The 27,536-nt window shown below is 32.5% G+C and overlaps 2 protein-coding genes across 2 annotated transcripts in view; both read right to left on the reverse strand.

Moving 5' to 3' along the window:
* The window catches only part of LOC127723848 (uncharacterized), a 373,964-nt gene that overhangs the window by 33,021 nt on the left and 313,407 nt on the right, over positions 1-27,536 (reverse strand). The window lies entirely within an intron of this gene.
* On the reverse strand, positions 300-26,447 carry LOC127723145 (polyadenylate-binding protein 1-like). The gene is made up of 10 exons (XM_052229645.1): positions 26,379-26,447; positions 22,046-22,281; positions 19,295-19,488; positions 18,836-18,951; positions 18,115-18,259; positions 13,332-13,406; positions 6,768-6,968; positions 4,223-4,426; positions 1,020-1,145; positions 300-429 (listed from the first exon to the last, which is right to left on the reverse strand). The coding sequence occupies exons 2-9, from the start codon at positions 22,248-22,250 to the stop codon at positions 1,116-1,118; spliced, it is 1,170 nt and encodes a 389-aa protein (XP_052085605.1). The 5' UTR covers positions 22,251-22,281; positions 26,379-26,447; the 3' UTR covers positions 300-429; positions 1,020-1,115.

Consider the following 27,536-nt stretch of genomic DNA (forward strand, 5'->3'; position numbering starts at 1 on the left):
TTCGGGAAACTTTTGCAGTTTCTTTGGGAAATGGGATGAAATTAACATCTCCAATTTCCCTTTTCTTGACTAAGAAATCCTTAGTATACATATTCGTATTTCGTTCATAGTTTTTTTTTAAATCTGGCCATTATTTTATTCTCCTTTCAATTGTTTAATGTTTGTCATTTTATATCTGACTATCCTGTTTGGGTTTCACTCATAGTTTCTATGCCATTTGGTCTCTGGTGGAGAGATGTTTAATTGGCAGTTATTTTTATTTTCAAACATACCACTAGCTGGTGTGGGCTGTCTTAGCTGTGTTGGCCTCATCAGTGGTACCTGTGTCGGAGCATAGAAATTTCTCTGTTCCTGTGTCATGGTAGGAAGGATATACCCTGGTCCAGCTGACGGGAACATCTGACTCATCATACCAGCAACAGGCTGACCCTATAATGATAATCAAATCAAGTATGTAAAAAACTCATCATACCGGCAGCAGGCTGTCTCTAAAATGATAAACAAATCAAGCATGTAAAAAAACTAATCATACCGGCAGCAGGCTGTCTCTAAAATCATAATCAAATCAAGCATGTAAAAACTCTTCAAAGATATGATGCTTCTTATATTTCAAGCCAGACGAACTTGTTATCTATATAAAGCTCATGAGTGATGTTTTGATAATAATAATAAAAAAAAAGCTGGAGATTCTCTGTTTTGAGAAATTCATAAACAATGCTATTTGCTGTATTTAAATTTTGTAATTTTGTCTTTGGTTTTTTTCTCCTGTTTTAAAAAGTTACAGGTTACTGATTGATTCAGTTGAGAGAAATCAGTAAGAGAGTGAACTACACGTGCAATGAACAATAACACATATTTCTTATCCTGTCAGGCAGCTAGCGGTTGTGCATACGTTATGATCTAATCACTACAAACCGTCCCAGCAGACAAAGCCTGTAACAACATGAACAATGCTGTTCGTATATGCAAACATCTTTATTTTGAATATCTGATTAAAGAATATAGAATTCACAGCTTACATGGAAATCCAACATACACCCCGACATTCAAGAAAGTAGGGATATAGCAATAGAACAAATCCTTCCTCTTTTTTCTTTTCCCGTCTTTGTGCATTGTTATGCTTGATGTCTAAACTTCACACTAATCTGTATAAAGAACGATATCTAAATCGGGTTATTCAATCGAACATCTTTCTAAAATTACTATTCGTTTTCTAGTACAACATTGCACCCGTATTGTGATAGCGGTGTTATTCAGATGTGAATTCTAAGATAAAGAGTAAATTCTTAGACCACAAGCATAACAAGTTTGCAATCAAAAAGTAGTAACAAAAATACCGAAAACCAATGTGAATTCAATTGATAGATTGATTGGTTAGTGTTTAATGCCACGTTCTGCAATTATGTGTTATTTCATGTCGGTCAGTTTTTTTAAGAGGAAGTTGTTGTGCCCGGAGAGAACCACCGACCTTCGGCAGGAAAACTGACAACCTCAGTCAAACTATGGGAATCAATTGTAACATTAGAATTTATCAATCAACAGATCTAATGGAAAAGAAGCCATCTAAATTTGATCTTCCCACACTTACGCTTATTTTTTCACCTTGATTTGTCTCTTTTTTGTCGATTTATGAGATTTGAATACCGATAAACTATTGTCACCTTCATGTACATTACTATGCTACGTGCTCATTTGATGGGTCAACTACATCGTCTCAATAAGCGGAGACAATGATTGTCGAAATGTGCATTGAGTGCAGTAAGATTTTGTTAATTTAACTCTTAAAACTACTGTTTATCAGATTTAAAGGTTCTACAAACTATCCGCTTTTCTTAGTGAAAGTGTACACGTTCCTTTAAGGTAGCACACAAAATATAATATAGAAATGACATCATGGACCTCTTGATTGCAATAGTAGTTTGATAATTTCTTTTCTGAAATATTATTATTATGGTGTTTCCGAAAAGTAACTTCAGTTTTGGGTGTGATCCTGCTCAAATACGGTTTCAAATTATTATTATAATGCCATTTTATTCAACGTTGAAAAAACGAGTAACTTTCTCTTCCAACATTAACCTAATGAACGTATATGACGTCACGAGAACGGAAGAAAAAAGGGTGCAGGTATTAGATATGCACAACCCAATGTTCTCGTAAGAAAAATGTAGTTATCTATCATTATTAATTTATATAAATATTGGTTGATCAATGGTCAGTAGAGATCACTGTATTTAATTATGCATAACGATCAATGTCGAAGGCCTTATATTCGATTTTCTCTGTCATATCGACGTTTGTTTGTATGCGGTGGATAGTAATCACACTGTTAATCATCTCCTATTAGATACTCATATCGCGTCTGAATGTTCTGGGTCTCTCACAATTAAGTTCAGTTATACCGTATTACTTTCCGAATCTGGTAAATGTGAAAAATACATATAATTATCCCGATAAGCCAATGTCACAAATAAAGACAACAGTAATATACCGCTGTTCAATCGTTTTGATAAAGACAAAATAGACTTTTAACGAGCATGTTATCATATAGTTGAGAGTATTTCGTGTAGTTTTTGTTAGATGAATCTACACAATGTTTAGATTTAAGTTATACTAAATATACATGCTTAATGATTGTGCCTAAAAATTAATATTCTTTTTCAGTTTTGAATTTTGCTAAATCCACAAAGGTTTGTCAAAATTATACCCAAGTTATTAAAAATTAAGGCTTCCACTTACTTTCTCTATGATGTTTTTTTTTAGATTTTGTTCATTTATAAAAACGCCTGGTAAGCCATCAAATCTCAACCAAATGGTTAATCGAAAAAAGTTTACTGGCACTTACTGATGAGCTTTTTTGATACAAGACATCCAAAATATAGATAGGGTAGGTCAACTTTTCATCAATGTGTTGTCAATCTGTCAAATATTTTATTAAATCGGAGAATTTCATTCCATAGCGGACTGAATGACGGCTTGATTCCATCATTACTCATACCTTTGTGATTTGAAATGACAACGGAATGACTTTTCTCCCACAACTACCTACCCTACCTATATTGTGGATATTTTGTACAAAGGCTCAACAGGAAGTGCCAAACACTTTTTTCTCACTTAACCACTTGGTTGAGATTTGATGGTTTACAAGGCGTGATTAAGTTCATTGTTTACATGAATTCGTTAAGTTAAGTATTCAATTCTAATATGACGTGCTTCTTTCGCTTTGTAAACAACACCGTGATAAAATTCTTGATATATCTATACTTAGCGCAGACTCAGAGATATACATAATAATTGATGTTACAATATACCTCCCTCGTAAATCCACATGTATTGGAACCTATTTGCAAACGCTATGCCGATTTTATTGTTTTAAAAATCGCAATTGAAAAAAGACTACAGAACTTTAATCCTTATTCGGATGCATAACAAAAAGAATTAAAGCACAAGAGCTCGGAGAAATCTACAAAATCAAAATAAAATAAAATTCCGCGAAAGTCCATTAATGCTTTTGGCGCATTTAAGTCATTTCAAAACATGACGTCATACAAATGAAAACGCTAAAGCTGAAGTTTTTTCCGTTACGTGAACCATCGAAATTCGTAAAATATTACATTAGAATGGATTTTTGAGGTAGGTTTTGTTTTATTTTCTATTTTATTGCATTATTCGCATATATACTGATTTCAGCAAGTCGACATGGTGGCTCTTTAGTTACGAAATGTCAACTTTGGATGTAACATGTAAATTACAAATGGCAATGTTGGGTTTGAGAATTAAAAGAATTAAACACATTTTTTCTAGCGGTTGTTTACGAAATAATTCATGCAAGCTACAGATTTATTAGAATGTTTTAGCTTTATCTAACAGGGAGTAAAAAAGAACAGCCAAACACACGGCACACCCACCCTCGCTTCAGTTTTTTAATGGCCGAATTTGCCCTATTAAAACCGAAATAATTCATGGAAGCAATAGATTTGTTGTAAATTTACACATGGCTTTGGCCGTGATATTAGTTAATTTTTATCCCTCGCTAACGCTCAGGATAAAATTCGAATATCACGGCCCAAACCATGTGTAAATTTTCAACAAATCTATGGCTTTCATGAATTATTTCTTAAATAACGGCGATCCTGAGAAGAATAAATCAAGAAAGACGCTTACAAAAAAATTGTAAGACAAGAATATGTTGGTGCAATGGCCGTAAATAAAATGTTTGATTCACCTGCTTCCGTATACTATCTATACGTTGCTTGTACTGTGATGCCAAAAGAGCCTTTCTGTCTTCTTTACTTTGGGATAGAGCCACATACAAAGGTTTGGCTACAATAATCCTACCATCCATTTCTGTGACTGCCTTAGAAGCATCCTCTGGAGAACTAAAACACACAAATCCAAATCCTTTGGATCTTCCACCTTCTGTCATTACCTTAAAAGAAATGAGAGCTTAATCGTGAAATTATTTTTAATGTGCATAAGTAGAAAAGATGGATATAGACTTTTTGAAATTAAGTCAAATGACACTCTAAGTAGATATTCATTACACACTTTAAAAAAACATTTTTAAAGGAGTATAAACACTAACACTGAAACGGGAAATGTTAATTGCTACATACCACTTTACAGTGCTATTGTAAATCCATTTAAGGATGTAATTAGGTGAGGTTTTGGAATTTGTGTCAGATGTTCGGACTCCTTGGTGTTTTTTCATTCCATACAAGTTAACATATTTTGCCCCATAACACCTATTTATCTTTTAATATAAGACTTAATAGCTCATAAAAGGTCATTTGACAAAAGTTAAGCAGATTCTTGATATTCTTTCTTTAGATTTGAGACCAAAATAATACCAATGCAATTATAAGGTAAAAGTCCGAGTCAGCCTTTTCCCCGCCATATTTTATAAATCAAATATCTCGAAAAAGGAGCTTCATGACCTATCAATATTTTTAGCTTATTTTGATCCTTAACTAATACTCTTCCAGCTTAACGTATCAATCTTAGATTCTTGATTTATTTAATTGAACCTAAGATCACCTAAGTACATCCTTAACTCTTTTTGTACAGAGGCCATATGAAGGGAATTGTTTAAAATGAGACCAGTTGTTGAAAGCAGTTATTAAAACTAGGAATAAAACAAATGATACTAAGTACCGTAAATATTTTCGCATGCTACAAATAAGTTTGCTGTGTCCATCAATTTTGAACTGCGTACATGCAAAGATTGTTTTTCATCAAATTTAAGTAGGATCACTTATTTGAATAAATATATTCTCGTTTATCCCTGAACGGACTTAATTGATTAACACACTTGGTAACTTTTATTTTATTATCAAGTAAACGTAACAAATTTGCTAACCAGTAGAATGTGTCGTGTCTCTATTACTATTCATCGAAGTACTAAATCTTGAACAGCCGTCTGATTTGACATTTATCAGACTATATTTATTCCGATTGTTAAATATGAATTGAATTTGGATTGAAAGCGGATGAAGTCTGAATTAAAGGAGACGTTCGCTCTGTCACCTCTTCGATCCCATTCCTTTCAGGTTTTAAGAATACCTTTATCTTCTATTATTCGGTTTGAATATTTCTATTATTTTTTCCAGTTTTGAATATCGGCAAACTACTGCTACATCTTATTTGATAAAGCTTCTAAATGTGTATAACTATTAAATCATATGTTTTATTCCCATTCAAAGTATGAATTACTATACAATCATATGTTATATTACCAGTAAAAATGGAAAAAAATAGAATATGGGGTATTGATTAGTGACAAAATATCAGAACATGTTCAACCAAAAACACACAAAAATGTAACATGTAGCGCTTTTCTTGCTGTTCTCTATGTCAAGGTAACTATGAACACGCTTGATTGCAACTTTTTAATTTAAACTGAGGACAGTACAAAAAATGTTAACGTCGAATTCATATACCATGAACCATTTTATTACAAATTTTAGCGCTACAAATGCCTTCCATGGAGAGCAAATTGGTTATGTAAAGCACCTACTATCATTTTTGATGTCAGTTTGTACTGTTGAGTCTTTTTTTTTCCAGTGCATTTTTTGGAAGACTGATGTTCTTCAGGGTTTTTTTGTCATGTTATTTTTCTACTTTTCTTCGTGTTTAGATTTTTTATTGTTCTTTTGTTTGTTTGTTTTTCTTTTGTATAATTGATTAGGCAGAGACATCTTACAGAAAACATTATAAAACATATAAATAATTTGATTAATTTGTTGGGATTAACTTTTTCAGTTACTATTTGATGAATTCAGCAAATATTCCAAATTTTATTTTAGACTATTACTATTTCATGAAAATTAATTTTAGTTTGTATCCCGGATTTGTTTTCTCTCAATCGATGTATGAGTTTGAACAGCGGTATACTACTGTTGCCTTTATTTGCCACATCAGATATACTTTATATGCTTCAGTTTCTGAGATATAAGCCAAAAAATGTATTTTACCCCTATGTTTCATTTTTAGCAATGGCGGCCATGTTGTTTAGGAGGTGGGGTGGTTGGACACATTTTTTTTAACTAGATACCCCAGTGATGATTTCGGCCAAGTTTGGTTAAGTTTGACCCCGTATACTAGTATTCAGAGGAGAATATTTTTGTAAAAGTTAACGGACGACGGACGACGGACGCCAAGTGATGCGAAAAGCTCACTTGGCTCAGAAGACCAGGTGAGCTACAAAGGTATATAGATGATTTATTGGTTTAACAATCGAAAAAAGTCCTCTAAACTAAAATGATGAATACCTTAGCACTGGTAATCGTTCCAAATTGAGAAAATTCTTCTTTCAGCCTTTCATCATCTATGTTGTCGTCCAAGTTTTTTACATACACGTTAAGGTTTCTTGATTGATTCTTTAGTTCAGCGTGACGCTCTGCTTTATTCTGTGCTCTTCCAACAAAAAAAGTGTTGTTTCCTATAATTGCACCATTCAGTTCTTCGACAGCCTGTTGAAGGTTTTAATTAACAAATGAAAAGGTAGAATGTATACAACTTATGATTTTTTTTATGATATCGAACAGTTCACGTGCTTTCATAACTGAGATCGCTTAACTGAATACTACTCTTTGCAAGAGTTATCTCATCGATCACTGTTTTTTTTGTGTCTGCTACTCCTTCGCAACCATTATAGGTAACGATAAAATTATTTCATCAATTTGCTCGTGATATTCTTAGGATGTTGCGATTGGTTTGGACCGAAGCGTCCCGAGACTCCATATGACAGTTCTTTCCCCTTAAGCATTGGATACATGTGATATGCATTCGTTACTGGTAAACCATAAGTAATAGAGACATAAGGTCGATTGATTTGAGGTCCTTGGTCCAAAAAACATTGGTCATAGTCAAAGGTCAAATTCACATTCTAAATTGATTGTGATTTTGGCTTATTTGCACTGTTTTCAAAAACCGTATAAGATAACGACAACATATCTTTACTAAATTGTTAGTTGCGACATGTTGTAACACATCAAGAGTAGTTGAAAAAGTACGAGGACATATAAAGGCAGTTTTCTCCCTTTTTATATGTTAAGTTATGTGTATGGTGATATAACTCGTTAACCATATATGATTAAGACCTAAGGTATTTTGATTTGAGGTCCTTGGTTTATGACCTTGAAATTGAGGTCAAGGTCAAAGTTGAATTTTAGGTTCTAGATTTTGACGTTTGCCTTTACTTCATATTCATACGTGCTAAAGCAAGGGATTTTTGCATGAGGCTGCAAGTCAAATGACCTTGAATTATCCAACAGGTATCTACCTTGCGTAAACCGGAAGTAGCTTTTTTTGTACTTATTTAATGTTAAAATATATAGAACAATATATTTTTGGAATCAGTGTCAAGTTAACTATCAATGTAACCAGAAATGACATTTTTTAAACCGGAAGTAACAAACAATATCCCTTATTTCCTACAAAAATGTATGTATATATATATTATTATTATTATCACTAGTATTACTATTATTATTATCATAATTGTGACAATATGATGGGCTTAAATATATTTTTATATATATAGTAGGTAAGTAAGTAAATTATTTATTATAGTGACATGTGTAAATATGTACAGATTATAAACATACAATATATGATGAATATTAATACACCCCGCCCAATGGACCTATAAGTCACCTCAAATGAAATTAAATAATTATAAAACAATTATATCACGTTTATGAAATTATCTTTTTGTTGTCGAATGTTAATTTTAAAAAATATAAAGATATTAAGCTATTTGTAAACAGAATTGCGTTTTTTGAAATATGCCTGTACGATGTATTTGGCTAGTTTTCGAGTATGACTTATAATAAAAAAATAAGCTTTTCATTATTGTCCATAGATATAAAGGAAGTAGTTAATAAAAGTTCACCAAACACATGTTCTTGTATATCAGAATTAATTCTACAGTCTAGTAAAAAATGAGTTTCAGTTTCGGTCACGTCTGCAATGCAAAATTTGCAGAGTCTTTCTTCTGATCTTTCACCTATATATCGTCCTGTTTCAATCCTCAGAGGTAATATTCCACATCTGAAATGTGCTAAATGCGAGCGTTCGACTTTGGTTAAATTGATTTTTACATACTGTTCTTGATTAAAGGCAGATTTGAAAGTTATATAAGTACGAAGTTTTGGCACTTGTTGTATATTATCATTCCATATGTTTGAATAAAGGCGCTGAATGTTCATTTCTACAGTTTTCAAATTAATAGCAGTTTTTGAATCAAAATAATGTTCTTAATTAAGTTTACAGAGAATGTCTTTCAATTCGCTACACCAATTGTCGGTACAACGGTTATAGTCTGCATTAAAAGCGAGCTTCGTTATGCGATCATCTTCAAACTTGAGTAGTCTGTTCCAATACCTCACCATGTTTGACCATCTTCGAAACTGGCTTGAGATCCATCCAACATCCCCATGTAGGGCGAGAGTAGGCGCAAAACGGTGAACACCAAGAACATATCGTATTGTACGGTTTTGAAAATTGTCTATTGTTTGAAATTTTCTGTATCCCCAACACTTGAGGCATAATCTAAGATAGGAACTACACACGAGTAATACAGTTTTTCGTAGGCATTAAATCCGAAGTCTTTATTGTTGTGAATTTTGGATATGATCGTCCCTAGTGCTATCCCACCGCCTTTCGACAAATTTTTCGCATTGGTTATGAAATTTCCGTTATTACCGATTGAAATCCCTAAATATTTCTAATTTTCGATCTTCTTCAATTTGTTTTTTCCAACTGTGAATTCAAAATTAGTTTCTTTAGTTCTTGGTTTTCTGAAATGAATACATTTAGATTTATCTGTATTGATTAACACCCTCCAACGTTTACACCATTGGTGAAGTGTATTCAACATACACTAAAGATCCTCTGCCGACTTTGCAACTAACTCTATATCATCCGCATACAATAATAATGATAACTTCGTTTCAAGTAAGTCTACCCCAAGATTAAGGTAATTAATTTCTTGGACAAGATCGTTTATAAATATGGAGAAGAGTGTCGGCGATAAATTATCTCCTTGTTTCACACCAGTTTTACTGCAAAACCACGATGTTAGTTTACCGTCAATACGAACACATAACTCGGAACTTTGGTATATACTTTTTACAGAATTGTACAACTTCCCATCAATTTTATTCAGCAAAAGTTTGTATAACATCATATCTCTGTCAATAAAATCAAAACATTTCTTCAGATCGACGAATGCAACAAATACTGATTTATTATTTCTAATAACACTATTCAAAGTAAATATATGGTCTTCACATGATCTATTTTTTTCTAAACCCATTTTGTTCGTCGGCAAGACTATCATTATTTTCAAGATGACTGAAGAGCCGTTGATTAATAAAAGAACTATACAATTTGCTAGTGCACGACAAAAGACTTATACCTCTATAGTTCATTGGTACTCGGAGATCTGATGATGGGTCCTTCAATATTGGACATATGATGGCTTTTCATCAGATGGTTGGAATTATACTGGTGTCAAATATTAGTTGGAAGAGTTGTTGCAATGTTTGAATGATTATCGGGTACTTTAAAACGCCGTACGGAATTTGGTCGGGTCCACTTGCTGATTTTGATTTTGCATACATTACTATATTAGTTATTTCATCAATCGTAATATTAGAGTTTAAATCCTCATTCGGCATAAACAATGGATCTTCCATTTTAGATTCCAATAACTGTTTATGAACTTTTGACTGATTATAATGGTCGTTTTTAAATTCGGTGTTGTTTTTCCCGTTGTAAAGACTTTCAAAATCGATACGCAATTGGTTAAGTACGTCCTTCTCGTTCGTTAAGACTTCACCAGATTCATCAACGACTTCTATCGGAATATATCCTTCACATTTCTAGGACCATGCTTTCTGATCTTTTCCTAGAACTCGTTAGGATTCGTTGTTACCATCTTCAAACAGTTTTTCTTACTATCGTCTGAGAGTTATCTTCCCTTTTGTATTTAAAATAATTGATATGTAAATGCATCACATACCATGTGGATGACACATGTAGATACTTATGATATCTTGATTTGAAGTCCTTGGCATACCAAAAAGAAAATGGGATCAAGAACAGAACATTATATATTTGCTGCAACTCATTTAAAGCCTTCTTCTCTAATGAGAAAGGTAAATATGCTAGATATACTTACTGGAGGTGTGATGAGATGATCGAAGCTGTTAATTTTCTCCTTGATAATATTTATGTACGTTTCGGCAGCAAAGTTTATCGACAGGTTGTAGGTATTCCCTTGGGCACTAATTGCGCCCCTTTAATAGCAGACTTGTTTTTGTACTGTTATGACCAAACTCAGTATAGACCCGTCTAAATTGCATTTAATTGAAAAATTCAACTACACTTTCCGTTATCTTGATGATATTTTTTCGTTAAATAATCAAGAATTTTCTCAATACACTGCCGAAATTTACTTAAAGGAACTTACTTTAAATAAATCAAATTTAAACGGTAACAACTGTCCTTTCCTAGATTTTAATATTTCGGTTTTACACGGGAAACTCCACACCAAAATATACGACAAAAGGGACGATTTTTCGTTCCCGATTGTTAATTTTCCCTTTTTGGATGGTGATGTTCCTTTGCCACTATCTTACGGTGTTTATATTTCACAACTCGTTCGTTATGCCCGTGTCTGTTGTGACGTTTCTGATTTTAACGAATCTAATCTATGTATTACTGGTAAATTATTAAGCCAGGGATTTCGTTACCACAAATTACTTAAAACCTTTACTAAATTCTTCCACAGATATAAAGATTTGGTTTTGAAGTTTGGTTGTTCCTGTAGAAAACTTATTTCAAATGGGATTGCATATCCTCATTTTTACGGCAATACTGTTTACCGTGCCCGGAAATTTAGAAACGATCCTGGTAAACTTATCGATTCTTTAAATAAACTTATTCTAAAAGGTTACCAATTCAACACTGTAATTAGATCATTAAATATTGTTTTTATTGGTACTAATATTGATTTTGTTATCAGTAAATTAAAAGCAAACTAAATATTATTTTATATACATAAACACATTCATGGATCTACGATCTGTCGGTACCTGTATCTTGGCATTGCACAAGGGCATGTTTTTCTCTGACTGTTTATGACGTCTTTACACTAAATCCATTGGATGTTGGATGTGTACGGATTGATAATTTAGTCTTAGATGCATGAATTTTTTTATTAGTTGTTAGTGGCTTTGAACTAGCTGTCAGTAACTGTGAGTACTCTCAGATCTGTACTTAGTGTCTTTTTGTTGTTTGGATGTACAAGTACCCGGCTACATCCACTAGTATTTGTAGTATTGGTATTTTTATTCATTTAATGAGTAAAGCCTCTTTCAACTGATTTGTATAGTTCGTTCTTATGTTGTGCTGTCCCAGGTTAGGGGAGGGTTGGAATCCCGCTAACATGTTTAACCCCGCCACATCCGTATGTATATGCCTGTCCCAAGTCAGGAGCCTGTAATTCAGTGGTTGTCGTTTGTTTATGTGTTACATATTCATGTTTTCTCTGACTGTTTATGACGTCTTTACATTAAATCTATTGAATGTTGGATGTGTACGGATTGATAATTTAGTCTTAGATGAATGATTTTTTTATTAGTTGTTAGTGGCTTTGAACTAGCTGTCAGTAACTACGAGTGCACTCAGATCTGTACTTAGTGTCTTTTTGTTGTTAGGATGTACAAGTACCCGGCCACGTCCACTTGTATTTGTAGTATTTGTATTTTTATCCATCTGACGAGTTAAGCCTCTTTCAACTGATTTTTATAGTTCGTTTTTATGTTGTACTGTTATACCATTGTCCCAGGTTAGGGGGAGGGTTGGAATCCAGCTAACATGTTTAACCCCGCCACATTCTGTATGTATGTGCCTGTCCCAAGTCAGGAGCCTGTTATTCAGTGGTTGTCGTTTGTTTATATGTAACATATTTGTTTTTCGTTCATTTTTTGTACATAAATTAGGAGTTTAGTTTTCTCATTTGAATTGTTTCACATTGTCATTTTGGGGCCTTTTATAGCTGACTGTGCGGTATGGGCTTTGCTCATTGTTGAAGGCTGTACGGTGACCTATAGTTGTTAATTTCTGTGTCATTTTGTCTCTTGTGGAGAGTTGTCTCATTGGCAATCATACCACATCTTCTTTTTTTATATACAACGTCATTTTCTTGATTTTTACTTTTGCTTTCATTGTGTCGCCATATTATTTTATACTTCAGAAATATAAACAAAAGAACTAGTTCTAAATGTTTGCATTTTTGGGATGAACATATGAAAGTTTAGTCTGAAACAATTCATTAACATCATATAGGCCTCTGAAATGTCGAAATTTAACGTTAATTGATTCTTACTTCAATTCGGTACATGATTAAGACATGTTGTCTTTTGCAAAATGTTTGATGAAAACCAAACGTAGCAAATTATCTCCCTTATGTCAGGTAAAAGTATATAAACCCAGATATATTTGAATCGGTGTATCTTTAACTTAAAATGGTATCACATGAGAACAAAAGTGACATTTTAAAACAGGAAGTAGCAAATCTCTGTCATTTCAGCCATATAACATTGAAACCTTTTATATTTTTAGTTAATATGCATGAAGAAACCTATATTTTGACGTATGTATATGAATATAAAGTTAAAGTACACTGGAAGTAACTTCTTATAAATAATTCAGATATAAAATGGAATAAAATACCTTCTCTGAACACTTGTTCTTTAATTATTTTTGTTTTTCTTTGGATATGGATACGTAAACTTCCCGATTTTCAATTGAAAGAAACTTACAGTCTGAGCTTCGTCAGCATTTTCATAACAAACAAACCCAAATCCACGACTTTTCCCGTAGACATCTGTCATTATCTGTTAAAATATTAAAGGGAACATATCGTAATACTATAGTCAAACAGGTTAAATGCTTTTACTGTTTTTACTCTTTTCTGTTTTACTGCAGAAAAAAACTACAAAAAATTCATTAAAACTTTTTAGAAATTTATAATTATTTTTAAGATTCTTGAACAAATATCTCAGTTGTGTAACCTTGGGCATCACCTACATGTCTGTTTATGTAAACATATGTATTTGTTTGTGTTGTTATTGTTCTTCCTTTTATGTACATGTTATCTGGATGTGGATATGTAGATATAGAAAAATATCAGCCCGCGAGCCAGAATATGAAGCTAAATGTCGAGTGAGCGTAGCGAACGAGCCATTTAGCTTCATATTCTGTCGAGGGGGCTGATATTTTTCAATATCTATACAATCCACATTAAGATAACATTTTTATCATCTTTCAAAGCAATGTTTTTTATCAAAATTTCCTTTTTCAATAATTTCGCGGGAATTGTTATTACCAGAGTGTCTCTGTTATCACTAGGCAACACACGTCATCAAAATATTAAACCTTGTGGCCAAAATACGCAGGGTAAAATATTCCCATTAACTAGAGGAAGAAAAATGTTTCGTGTACATGATAATGCATATATGAGAGTATAATATTTGAAGATGATACAAAAAAAAAAAGAAATATTAAAGATTATATTGAAAGATCGTAGTATTTCATATCACCAGAAGAAGAAAATTTCTACTCGCTGACTGCTGAACAGCATACGCTTCATAAAAAAATTCCAGAAACGCATCAAAATGCTGTTTGTTTTCAAGACTAAAAGTACACATATATATTTAAGTAGTCGTAATTCGTAAAAAGTAAAATCACAAAAATACTGAACTCCGAGGAAAATTCAATCGGAAAGTCCCTAATCACATGGCAAAATCAAATGACAAAACACATCAAACGAATGGACAACAACTGTCATATTCCTGACTTGGTACAGGCATTTTCAAATGTAGAAAATGGTGGATTGAACCTGGTTTTATAGCGCTAAACCTCTCACTTGTACGACAGTCTTATCAAATTTCGTTATATTTACAACGATGCGTGAACAAAACAGACATTATAAATAAAATAGTCAAAATATGGGTACAGCAGTCATCACTGTGTTACAATATCAAAACAAACAATTATTTACAAAAAAAGCACAAAAGCATCTATCAAATTAAATAAAGGAGAAGTTAATTTGAGAAAGACAGATGTTGGTAAATTGTCCTTCTTGTATGTAAATACCTCGACATCTCGCACCTTGTACCCGCCATTTGTACGTGAGAAGACAAGGAAGGTAGGTGTTATTTTTGCAACGACTACCCCACCAAATTGCATTGGGACGGTATTCTGGTTCAGGTTATGGGGTACCATTTCCTATAAGTGCTTTGCCAAATGTAATCATTGAGGAAAACATATTTGGTTCAAACATGTCAAAATTTTCCGTCAGATATTTTCTTCTGTATTGACAAATATTGAAAAAACAGAACCAGATCACCTGGATTTTTGAAATATTATACAAAATTGCTTTGCTGCATTCTGTTTGTCCATGTACATTGATATATCATTCTTTTGATTACTTGGAGTTAAAATGACAAGGTACATTATGTTTATGATTCTTGAAAAAAAATATGCTTTCAGTGTATTCAACTAGGTAGCTCAGGGGTCAGAGCATCTTTTTATGAGAAGGTCTTAGGTTCAAATCCTAACTTAGTTACACTGAAACAGTAAATACTATCAATGGAATCTTAAAATGTTTTACATGTATTGATCATTTAATATTTTGCCCCCTTCAGTCTATTTCATGTGAATTATCAATGTACATATACAGATATAGCCAATATATATGATTTACACCATTTTTCACAACAAAAACATTAAATTGTGACTTTTTGTGGAATTTTTCAGGATACCAATTTAATATGCAGTGAACATGATAAACAATTGTTGTATGTGTGCTTTTTTTATGAAACAATTATTTTTCTTTGTTTTACAAACAATTTGAGAAAACTTGGTATATGTAATTCAGGCTCAAATAATTTGACATTAGTGATACATGTATGTACATGCAATCAGTTTGACTTTGACTTTCATTTGCTGAATTTCCCCCGAATTGAAGTAAAAAATGTCTGTTTGATTGGTCTTCAAATGCATTATCTTTGTCAGTAGCCATTTTGTATGTTTGTATTGTTTTGTTTTGTTTTATTTTAGCAGACGAAATAAGTATTTTAGACTTTTCAGAAAGAGGGTTGTTGTTTTGTGGTAGTTTTTATCCCCTATTTTATTATTTAAAATGAAATGTTTAATCTAGAGTGTATAATATATGTGCATTTAATTAATCAATTTTTATTATAAGTTTTACTGTGAATTTTATGTTCACTATAAATGTTTTTAATAATGAAAACTGCCACCCCCGCATTGTTGACATTTGTATCGATAGATTGATCTCAATACAGGTCAGATCAATAGTTCAAATTAGGTCAAATAGTTCAGTTCTGAAAAAAGTAGTCCCGGCAGAACTTATCAAGACTGCCGTCGACACCATTTTATCAACATCTTGTTTCAGAATGTAAAGTAATTTTAGCAAAAAAAGAAATGGTTCATTGTAAAATATGTACTGCAAGTGTAATTTATTTTATTAAAAGAATTTATTTGGTGACTTATCACCATTACAATACATGGCAATATGTTGGGAGAATTTGTTGATAAGTCCTGCTCACTTGATAATGTCTCCTCACTTGCACGCGCTAACTGGATACGAGTTTAACAGATATGTTGAGGAAGCTGATATAGCGGTAGGGAAGGATGATAAAGTTTAAATATTGCTTCGCTTTTGTTGTTGATTCTTTATTTCTATTTCTTATTTCTTTAAACAGATGCCTCTCTACTGATTTGTAATATCCTTTACGTTCAATGTTGAGAAACTTTTGTACAGAAAAATCAGATGTATCTCTTTTGATTTAGTTCTTTTATGTTCATATTTTTCAACACTTACATCATATTTGAGAGCATTTGTGGAGTATTCACATCAATGTGTTGTTTTTGCATTATTGGTGCATACACCGCCTCAAGTTTGAGTCAAACTTATGACTGTTGTTGGCTTTATTTCAAGATTTATTACAGTAACTTTAACTGATCCATACCTTTTCGCTCTTACCAAAAAAAAGTTCATTGATGATGCATGTATATAAATCTATAAATATTTCTGTGACAGTATCTTCGGATGTCACTGATGAGTCTCTTGTAGACGAAACACGCGTCTGACGTAAATACAAAATTTCAATCTTGGTATCTATGATGAGTTTTTTTACAACCACCTGGTCGATGACACTGCTGGTGGAGTTTTTATTACCCGGGAGAATCATATGCCCAGCACTTCTGTGTTGACATGAGTAATCACTGTTATGGTCATGATTATAAATAACCTGATACAAAACATTGAAATTTAGAAATATTAAGGTTTTCTATCTCAGGAATAGATTACCGAAGCCGTATTTGGCAAAACTTCTCGGAATTTTTGGTCCTCAATGCTCTTCAGCTTCGTACAATATTTGTCTTTTTTACGACGGGTAATTTAGCTAATATGTAATCAATTCCATCTTCATGTCTAATACAGCATGTATTATGTTATTATTCTTAATTCTACTGACATTGAAACGTAACACTAGTCCACCTAAAGCTATTTTTTTTTGACCGGCAAGGGACGTACAAAATTAGAATCCGCAAATGTGAAAATTAAACATTGTTGCGCTGATATTTAGAGAGTTTATGTATATCTATAAACTCTGATCTAAATATAATAAAAGGAAATAGCTTGTATGAATGTCATTGAGACGAGTATTCGTAAGAGATATAATGACGTAGAAATGAATAATTGTAGGTAACTGTACTGTCTTCAGCAATGTAAACGAACCCAAACCATATATCAAGCAATATAGGAGCATGACTTGACAAGTGTAACACAGTTTAATTGAGAACATCTCACTCATTATTTTAAATATCATATCGAAAATATAATCAAATAACTCAAAACTTCGGTTGTCTTATTAACCTCAAGGTAAAGATTGTAGCAGGAATAAAATGTTGTAGGTCAGATAACAAACTTAATATCAAGTTTACCTGGATAATTGAGATGCAATAAACATTAAATGACAGCATCTCTATATCTAGACACAATCAAACAGTTTTAGACTTATTCTGATGAATGGTTAAACCTTAAGGTAGTTGTTGTTGGTTTGACAATGTGGACTCTTATTTTATTTTATGGGTTTGAAAGGGGCGTAGTCGTTTTATTGATGTAAAATATTCCTGGTATTCGTTACTAATACGTAACGTGTCACACTTATCTTTTGTCTGGTTTGTATTTGTTAGTGATATATCTTTGCAGATGTCTTTTGTTTAAGAAAAACAAACATATTACATAGATTACTTGAGATTCTTCTCGGACGCGTTTCAAAAGACACTTCATTGAATTGATACAGTAAGGAATTTATGTCAACTTAATTAGAATTAATGCATATATCATGTAAGTAGATCCTGAAAAATCACTTCAAAAGCATTAAGTTTAAAAGTGTTGTATTCATTTTACCATAATCATAAACTTAAAATGTTATCTTATCTTATTTAAATGATCTATCTGCATGCAATCAGTCAAATATATTTCATATTCACAAGGTAATTTGGTATACAAACCTTTAAACTGATAATGTTCCCGAATGGCTCAAATATATCTCTCAATTTTTCTTCCGACAAATTTGCAAAATTCTTAAAGTATAGATTATTAAACTCTTTCTTATCCTCCTGGATTTTGTGGTCACTCATTTCCAAAGTAAGAGACCTAAAATATTTATTATACAGTGTTGTTGACTATTTGATTATTTTTAGGCTTTGTTACAGCATTGAATGATAGCAGATTTTTAAGTTAATGAAATCTTAGTATCATCACCATCACCATCACCATCACCACAATCATCATCATCATCATCATCATCATCATCATCATCATCATCATCATCATCATCATCATCATCATCATCATCATCATCATCATCATCATCATCATCATCATCATCATCATCATCATCATCATCATCATCATCATCATCATCATCATCATCATCATCATCATCATCATCATCATCATCATCATCATCATCATCATCATCATCATCATCATCATCATCATCATCATCATCATCACCATCACCACCACCACCACCACCACTACAACCACCACCACCACCACCACCACCACCACCACCATCATCATCATCATCATCATCATCATCATCATCATCATCATCATCATCATCATCATCATCATCATCATCATCATCATCATCATCATTATGATCATTCATACAAACCTCCATACAAACGTTCTCAAAGGTCAATGGATACAAAGTATACATACACTTTCTTCCCATTTATTAACATTCCATTGACTTTTTCGATTGCATCTTTTGCTTGCTCTTCGGTTTCATAATGTACAAATCCGTATCCACAGGATCCATGCTCATCACAGACAACCTTTTAAAATAAATATTTGGATAAATTAAAAAAAAATATAAAATAATGATTCTTGGCTAAAGAGTATAAAAGACAGAACAATTCGAGCAGGCAATCAAAAGCAGAAGTTGGTCTTTTCTTAATTACCATACTTGGTGGAATAGTTTCAATGTGAAAGGCATTAAGGGGACCCAAAGTATTTCAGTCCTCGGCCGTTGGTCTTCTAATGATCAGTATTCACCCCCTTTTGTAATACGTCATATTACTCTGGTGTCTAACAACTCATTAATAGCAGGTTTTAAAATAATAATGAAAATAGTAATATTGATAATGATGATGATGATGAGTAAAACGAATGCTTTACCTTACACGATAAAATATTCCCAAAGACACAGAAAGTATCATATAATGTTTTATTGTCAACGCTTCTGTCAAGATGTTTAATAAATAGGTTACTGCCACCAGATTTCCTCGTTACTGGATCTTTTCCCAACCATAATATTCTCATTTTCCGTCCTTTTATAATGTCAAAGTTCATTGTGTCAGTGGCTCTTTTGGCTGCAAAATATATTATATAATATCAACTTCATTTTGATTAATAAAAATGCGTTTCAAATTAGTTCATACACGTCGACTTCGTCCATATGTTCTTATATCTTCAAAACAAACAACGTCCTCTGAATTTCTTGCATTCGTTTTGTTCAGTACATAAAATTCATAGATAAAAATATTTGGTTGTTTATTTTAAATATGTTACCAATTATAAAACTCATTAAAAATACAAGGTTTATAATTGTGTACGCCAGTCGTTCGTTTCGTTTTTAAAACATTCACTTTTGACTCTCTAATTACAAAATTTATAAGACCAATCAAGTATAAATTTAAAGAGTTTTGAGGCACTAATAATTCGTAAGGGTTATTCAAATACAGCTACAGCTCGTAATCCAATTAAGCTTTTTAAACGTTGTACAGAAATTCTAAACCTTATTTTTTAATTGTCAGGATCTATCATTTCCTTATGAGAGTATAAAGAGCTCTGTATATTTTTTTGTCGTTTTAGTTTTGTAGCTGGTATAGCTACATTATCAACCATTACTGATGTCGTCGCTCATTTTAAAGAGATTCAGGTTGAACCATCTATAAATTCCATTTAATTAAAATGCATTGTTTTGATTTGTTTTTTTTTTTATTGACTGTTTCAGTCTGTGAATATGATTGTAACACAATGTTGGCTGCTGTGTCCCAGTTTTTGACATGTTTATCTGTTTGTTTTGTTCACACATTGTTCTCATCGGGTGACATTTTATGTGACAGGTTTAGCTAACTATAAAACCAGGTTAAATCGAACATTTACATGGGAAAATATATGTACCAAGTCAAGAATATGACAGTTGTTATCTATTCGTTTGATGTGCTTGAGCTTTGATTGTGCCATTTCATTAGGGACCTTCCGTTTAGAATTTCCTCGGTGTTGGGTATTTTTGTAATTTTACTTTTTTTGAACGTCGTTCACAGTCTTTAGTTTAATTGATGAAATTCGATATGTATTGAATCAAATAGCATTAAACTATTTGAATAAAATGAGACATGAAATATACATGTAGGACTCAAATCTATGGTGGGTTCCAAATCTATGGCAGATTCCTAATCTATGGTAAATGTGACGTCATGCCACCCCAAATCTATGGCAGATTGTTTTACAATCCTAATCTATGGCAAGTTTTGTAATTTCCTAATCTATGGCGGTTTTTTTGTTGTTTTCAAATCTATGGCAAATTTTGTGCAAATGGAAAACAATGCAGTACATATACGACCAATGACTTGTCTTAAACAAGTGGGCATGTACAACGGGAGCATGTATATAAATATTTGAAAAATAAACATTTCATAATGGTCAACCAAATCGTGTTGGCAACCAATCAAATTCGTAAATGATGAAATCATATACCTTAATACAGACTTCAAGATTGAAATGATGTGCACCGTAAAAATAAACATTTGTTTAATCTGTGCATGTTACCTATTTAACCCATTCATTAAACCAACTAGTAAGTCCCTTATAAACAAAAAAAAAGGGGATAGTTTTTTTTATAAAACAAAAATGATAAATAAAAATGAACAGTTTGAGTTTTCAAATAATATTTACTTCATCGTTAATATCATTTTTATTTGAAGACGATTTAAATCAAATTGGTATCCGGTAATTTTATCTTTCACTTTATAAACTTTGCCAGCTGTAGACAGTAAAATATTTACTATAACTCCTTTTCTAAAATATCCGGTACTGAAAAAAGCGGTGCCCTTGTTCATCGCGGGTTTGGGTCGGTACAGCACATTTTGTCCCTCTTCCGGATAATAAGTCATATCTTCCTTTAAACCATCCGCAAATTGTTGTCGAGGGAAATACCTTCATCTGGAATCGTGTTCAAATCTATGAGTTCCGCCAACGTTTGCGGCGGCGACGATGTAATATTGCGTTATTCTATTGTGACGTAATTTAAAGATCTGCCATAGATTTGGAGAAAACAAAAATCTGCCATAGATTTGATTTGTTTGACGTTTGTTACGTCACATTTGCCATAGATTAGGAATCTGCCATAGATTTGGAACCCGCCATAGATTTGTGTCCTACATACATGTTGTATGTTTGATGCGCTTCTGTCTTGTATAGGAGACAAATCTAACTTTATAAAACCAGGTTTAATCCACAATGTTCTACACATAAAATACCTGTACCAAGTCAGGAATATGAAAGTTGTTTTCCAGTCCTTTAGTGTGTTTGAACTTTTGATTTGTCATTTTTAAGGGTATTTCTGTTTTGATTTTTGTTGTAAAAGAGTTGGGTAGTTTTATTTTATTGATATAGCACCAGTCTTTTCAATATGAAATCTATATTATTCTAAATGACAATAAGAATGTAATATTGATTGAGTGCTAATGACACAAGTACGTAAAAGCAATTTTTTAATTACAAAAAGCAGGATGACTGTAAACTACTTTGTCTTATAGAGTTGCCGTAATACGTTGTTGCAAAATTACATAAAAAACAGAAAAAAAAATATTCCACAGCCTAAATATATCATTCAAACCATACGTTTCACTTTGAAATCATTACCATCTGCTCTGTCTTGAAAGTTAACATACGCATAACCAAGTGAACGTCTTGTGATCATATCTCTACAGACACGGATACTGAGGACTGGACCTGCTGTTGAAAATTTCTCGAACAACGTAGCTTCGGTGACATCTGGATGAAGATCTCCTACATACAATGAAGCCCTTGGGTAACTTGCACCAGCCGGATTGATATTAGTCGTCATTTTCAGAGGTTAAATATGGCGCTGTTGATTGCTAGAAGAAATTTACATGTAAACTGTATATTTCTTATTCTCATTTAATGGTGAAGGTTAAATAAAATATGTTTTGGTATTTATCCTTCTTTTTTGAATCTGTTGATGAATTCTTTCAGTTTTGTTTCTTGTTTTTAACAATTTGGGGTTTACCTAAAAGAGGGACGAAAGATACCAGAGGGACAATCAAACTCACAGATCGAAAACAAACTGACAACGCCATGGCCAAAAATAAAATGACAAACAGACAAATAATAGTACAAATGACACAACATAGAAAACTAAAGACTAAGCAACACGAACCCCACCAAAAATGGGGGTGATCTCAGGTGCTTCGGAAGGGTAAGCAGATCCTGCTCTACATGTGCACCATCATGGCACCCGTCGTGTTGCTTATGTCATTACAAATCCGGTAAATAGTCTAATTCGGTAGGTCACATTCGTGAAAATGGAAGGGTATTGTAGTTACGACATAAGGAACATATCCGATATCATCTGAGAAACGGTTATTCTATAACGGTTAACCAACTCGTGATGGCGTCCTTAAAATTTACGAAGGGATGATTTCAACTTCACCATTTGGAACTCTTGGTTTAATAGCTTCCTTGTGAGCAGCAATCCTCTATCAAGGAAATCATGATAGGAAATACAAGCCCGGGAATATCGTATCAATTGAGAGATATATACTCCGTATGCAGGCGCTGCTGGAATGTTGCTACATAGAAATGGAAAGTTCACAATTGGGAAGCTGAAATCATCTCTTTTGTCGTAAAGTTTTGTTTTCAACCGACCCTCATTGTCAATTTCTAGATGTAAGTCAAGATATGAGACAGACTTAACTGTATCTGTAGTATCCTTTATCTCTAGTTCGATGGGATAGATTCGTTCAAAATAGTCACCAAATTTTGTATTATTTAGTGAGAGAACATCATCTATATACCGGAACGTAAAGTTAAAGGATATTGCTGACTTCTTATCTTTCTTCCTAAGAAGTTCCTGTATGAAGTCAGCCTCATAATAATAAAGAAACAAGTCGGCAAGAAGAGGGGCACAATTGGTTCCTATTGGAATTCCGACAGTCTGTTGAAAAACACGTCATCCAAACGTAACAAATATGTTGTCAATCAAGAAATCAAGCATCTTGATAATGTCAGTTTCAGAGAATTTTTTGTTACAATCAGAGTGATTCTTTACAAAGTATGATTTATCCCTCCCCAAGACAAGATAATTGTATATGCGTTCGCCATTCTTTTTAATGAAACAAAGTAATACCAACTCTTTCAATTTGTCTTTTAGTTTGGAATGGGGAATACTTGTGTAAAGTGTAGAAAAGTCAAATGTTTTAATACTATTGCAAGATGAGAGAGTCTTAGATTGTATGTACTCTAAAAGATCTTTGGATTTTTTTAGTATCCACATCAGATTCACGCCACCTCTAGAATAGGGAGTTTCACAATAACTATGGAGCCCGGCCTTGATTGCTGATAAAATAGATGTTAATAATTTAGAAAGAGGTTTCGTGAAGCACTTGGAAGACCCAGCAATATACCGTTGTTTGTAGGGAGACTTATGTAGTTTAGGTATCCAATACAGTGATGGAAGATCCAGTTCTTCATCTTTGGTTGAAATTCCAAAGGAACATAGAGCAGACCTATGATTTTCCAGGATTTCCTCTATGGTAAGTGTTGTGAGGGTATATGCTGAGTTTCCAAATGAATTGTCAATACCTATTCATTTATCAAGCAGTTTATATAATGATATTTACACACAAAAACGATGTTGTTTGTGTCTTTATCTAAACCTCGTGTATGCTTACATGGGTAACATATATAGTTTGTATATTTACTGAACAATCTTCAATCCTAGTCTTTACAATTTTGTAGTTATATCAAATCTTTTGATTTATCTACGCATTAAACTTCTATTTTTCATGGTCAACTGAGGTCGCATTAAACAATTACAATAAATCATAGATAGCTATTCTTCCATTTTTCTGGTATAGTCCTACATCTACAGTTATTTCTTTAGTTTATATTCTGTGGATCTTAATATGACGGTTTATCGGCTATGAGCACTCCAAGTAGTTTATTGTTTACGATGACAATCTACCGAGTGATAACATGAACAATAGGAACTTGTGTGATTGGAGACGATGAACAAAAGCAATTACAAGGTTTAAAATTTTTATCACGGGGGATGAAGGTCTCTTATAACTTATATAAAAAAAGAAGATGTGGTATGATTGCCAATGAGACAACTATCCACAAGAAACCAAATGACACAGAAATAACAACTATAGGTCATCGTACGGCCTTCAACAATGGGCAAAGCCCATACCGCATAGTCAGCTATAAAAGACCCCGAAATGACAAATGTAAAACAATTCAAACGAGAAAACTAACGGCCTAATTTATGCTTTACATCTTTATTTGTAGGCTTTGTTTTTTGTTAGATCAAGAACATTTCTGAAAATATGTTAAACAATGGTATATCTGCTCATACAAAATCACATATTTTTAATTGAGAAATTATCATTACCTTTTAATGTACTGTTTTTAAAAATATCTATTTCTACTGGTACCAAACCATAACAGGTTATTAGAAAGACCAATTCAATGAAATGTCAGTAAACCCTATGTTGTATTAGAAAACAAACAAGAAAAACATGCAACTCTATCAAGCTTGTAATGCAGAAATCAACAATACAGGCTACATTAGCAGATAGAAAAATAAACACTTTGCATTGTTGGCAAATGTTTCGAACACCACATATGTTTTAAGATATATTACACTTGATAGATTCAATTTGTTTGTTTGACATTCCATATAAATACTTTTTTATTTTAATATGATGTTGTAACAGGCTGAGTCCGTTTTAATAGGTACACAAGTAACATGAAGACAGATTTTTTTTGAAAGATGTATGGCAATGAAATGCCTGAATAGGCACTTATCCAGAAAGGTGATTATGATCAAGAATATATGTTGTGATTAAGAATATGATTGTAATTGAATTTAAGAAAAAAGAACTAACACTCCCCAGGCCTGCTTGAAACATTTTTTTTTCAGTAAAGATTGTTGATATTTTATATAATTCATCAAGGAGACCAAGCGTATAATCTTCTTTGTCAGATACGCGTTTCGACTTCATAAGACTCGTCAATGGCGTTCTGATCATCAACTATGGGCCAAAATAGTTAAGAAATTAGACATTTAAAATCCACCAAATTTAAAATGGTTGTGATAAATACGTGGAATTAATGTGTAGGGGTGATAGGTTATAGTTCATCAAATTAACCTGAGCTGTAACAAATGTCAAAACGGATAATATCTAGTGATATGATATAAATATATACACTAAGTGATTGTCCTCTCAGCATTTTTATTCTTCTGGTGTTTCTTTTTCCTATTTTTAAAGAGGTTTAAAATACCAAAGGAAATTTCAAAACTTAAAATTCGATATAAACAGCCTTTGTTACCCCCCAACACCCCCACCCACCTTTTCCCCCCATAAAAAATGACATATGATTAAAATGACAGAAACTTACAATAAACCAGGAAGTAACGAACACCTAATACAGTTATAATCCTTTTTTCAAATGTATTTCTGGTTCATCCACATAAACAGTATTAATTTATCTGCTTATGTGATGTATGCGCTTGATGTTTTATGTCTTGTTGTAATGTATGTATGTTTGTCTTAATATGTGTGTTTTATTTGCATGTCATTTTCCTTGAGTGTAATGTATTATAATGTCGATTTTAAAAGCTCACTAGAGCTTGTGGTAATTTGCTGACATTGTATCGACAATAAATAAAACTTTGATTTGATTTGATTTGATTCGATTTGATTTTTTGTTTCCGAAGCCCTAAAATTTGTATTGCATCATAGTCATTTGTGTTGAAGGAAATAATGTTTAAACTCTGAGATATGATTGAAATAATCACAAAGATTAGACACGATTATAATCAAACAAAGATAACATAAACATTATAATAGTAAATCCAACGTTAAACAAACTATATATAGAATGTATGTATATGAATGTATAAAATGTACAGAATAAAAAAACTATATATAAGAAACAATTTCCATACCTTTGTAATCATTCGAAAGACAGTCACATACTTTCCTGTTTGAATGAACTACTTTCGTTTTTGAATTTAATAACAAATAGTAAGAAAATAATAAAAGAATCGAAGCCGGCTGAAAAAAAAATCCGTTCTATTTATAAATGTTAAATAATACAAGTACTCGGTAAATTGTTACTGATAAGAAATAATAATATTTATATTTTACTGATTTAACCCCTAAATAATATATATATGCAATAGTTGTACATTATTGGAAAATATATAGCTTTTTGTACAAGCTCTAGAAACTGGACAAAAAGCGACGCTCTCCGATCATTTCTTTTGTTTTGTAGCGAGTACAAATAAATAAGATATTTGCCCACAATGTACAAATATTATTTTTAAATTTATTTCAGGACCGGTACTTTATCGTTTAGTTGTTTATATCCTAAAAATTATCTCTGATTATTTAAAGAAATCGATCGAGATTAAATGCAGATCGCGAAGTAGACCCCAAAATGAACTTTCAAAATCAAAATATTCACATTTCGATTTGCTCAACATGGCAGCGGGGTAACAGCAGACCTCATTTTCACAAGGGCCAATAATGCAAACAAATATTTTTGTTGTTGTTATTTCTACAATATCTGACTGATTGTAGGTTAAAAGTTATTAGCATTGCCGTTGATGTTGAAGAGCTCAGGGGATCTGTGGGAAAGTATTTGGAAACGTTATTAAAGAAAACGATGTTGATGGAGTAAACCAGATTTTGGAACAATTTAGCTCATAAAAAACTTGTGGTATCTAGAAGAATTTGACTAGATCTATTTATAAATGGGGTAATTACATTAGCTAAAACAGACAACTTGATTAAAGATATTGCCATTTTGCTGACTTAACTATGTTAATACTTTTAGTTTTTCCCCAACTGTCAATTAAACAAGGAAGACAGATAATGACCAAATCAGCAACGAATCTATAGTAAATATGTTAAAACTGAGTAGTGATCTATATGTTCAGCACAATAAACGTGTTACGCAGTCCACTTTTAATGTGAACTCATGTACGAAGAATATTCGGGTAAAAACAGGACAGAAGTCGATTCAATATGTATGTATAAGGTTGACACAAATGGACAACTTCAGTGAACAGTTTACATATATATGTACTAATTTCTTTAGA

The sequence above is a fragment of the Mytilus californianus genome, unplaced genomic scaffold (genome assembly GCF_021869535.1).
Source record: "Mytilus californianus isolate M0D057914Y unplaced genomic scaffold, xbMytCali1.0.p SCAF_13, whole genome shotgun sequence".
Lineage (NCBI taxonomy): Eukaryota > Metazoa > Mollusca > Bivalvia > Mytilida > Mytilidae > Mytilus > Mytilus californianus.

Coding starts and splice junctions, on each gene's coding strand:
- LOC127723145 (XM_052229645.1), bottom strand. CDS start 22,250: ATGACGACTAATATCAATCCGGCTGGTGCAAGTTACCCAAGGGCTTCA. Junction 19,489..22,045: donor CTTTCAAGACAGAGCAGATG/GTAATGATTTCA, acceptor TATATTTTGCAG/CCAAAAGAGCCACTGACACA. Junction 18,952..19,294: donor GGAATATTTTATCGTGTAAG/GTAAAGCATTCG, acceptor TTATTTTAAAAG/GTTGTCTGTGATGAGCATGG.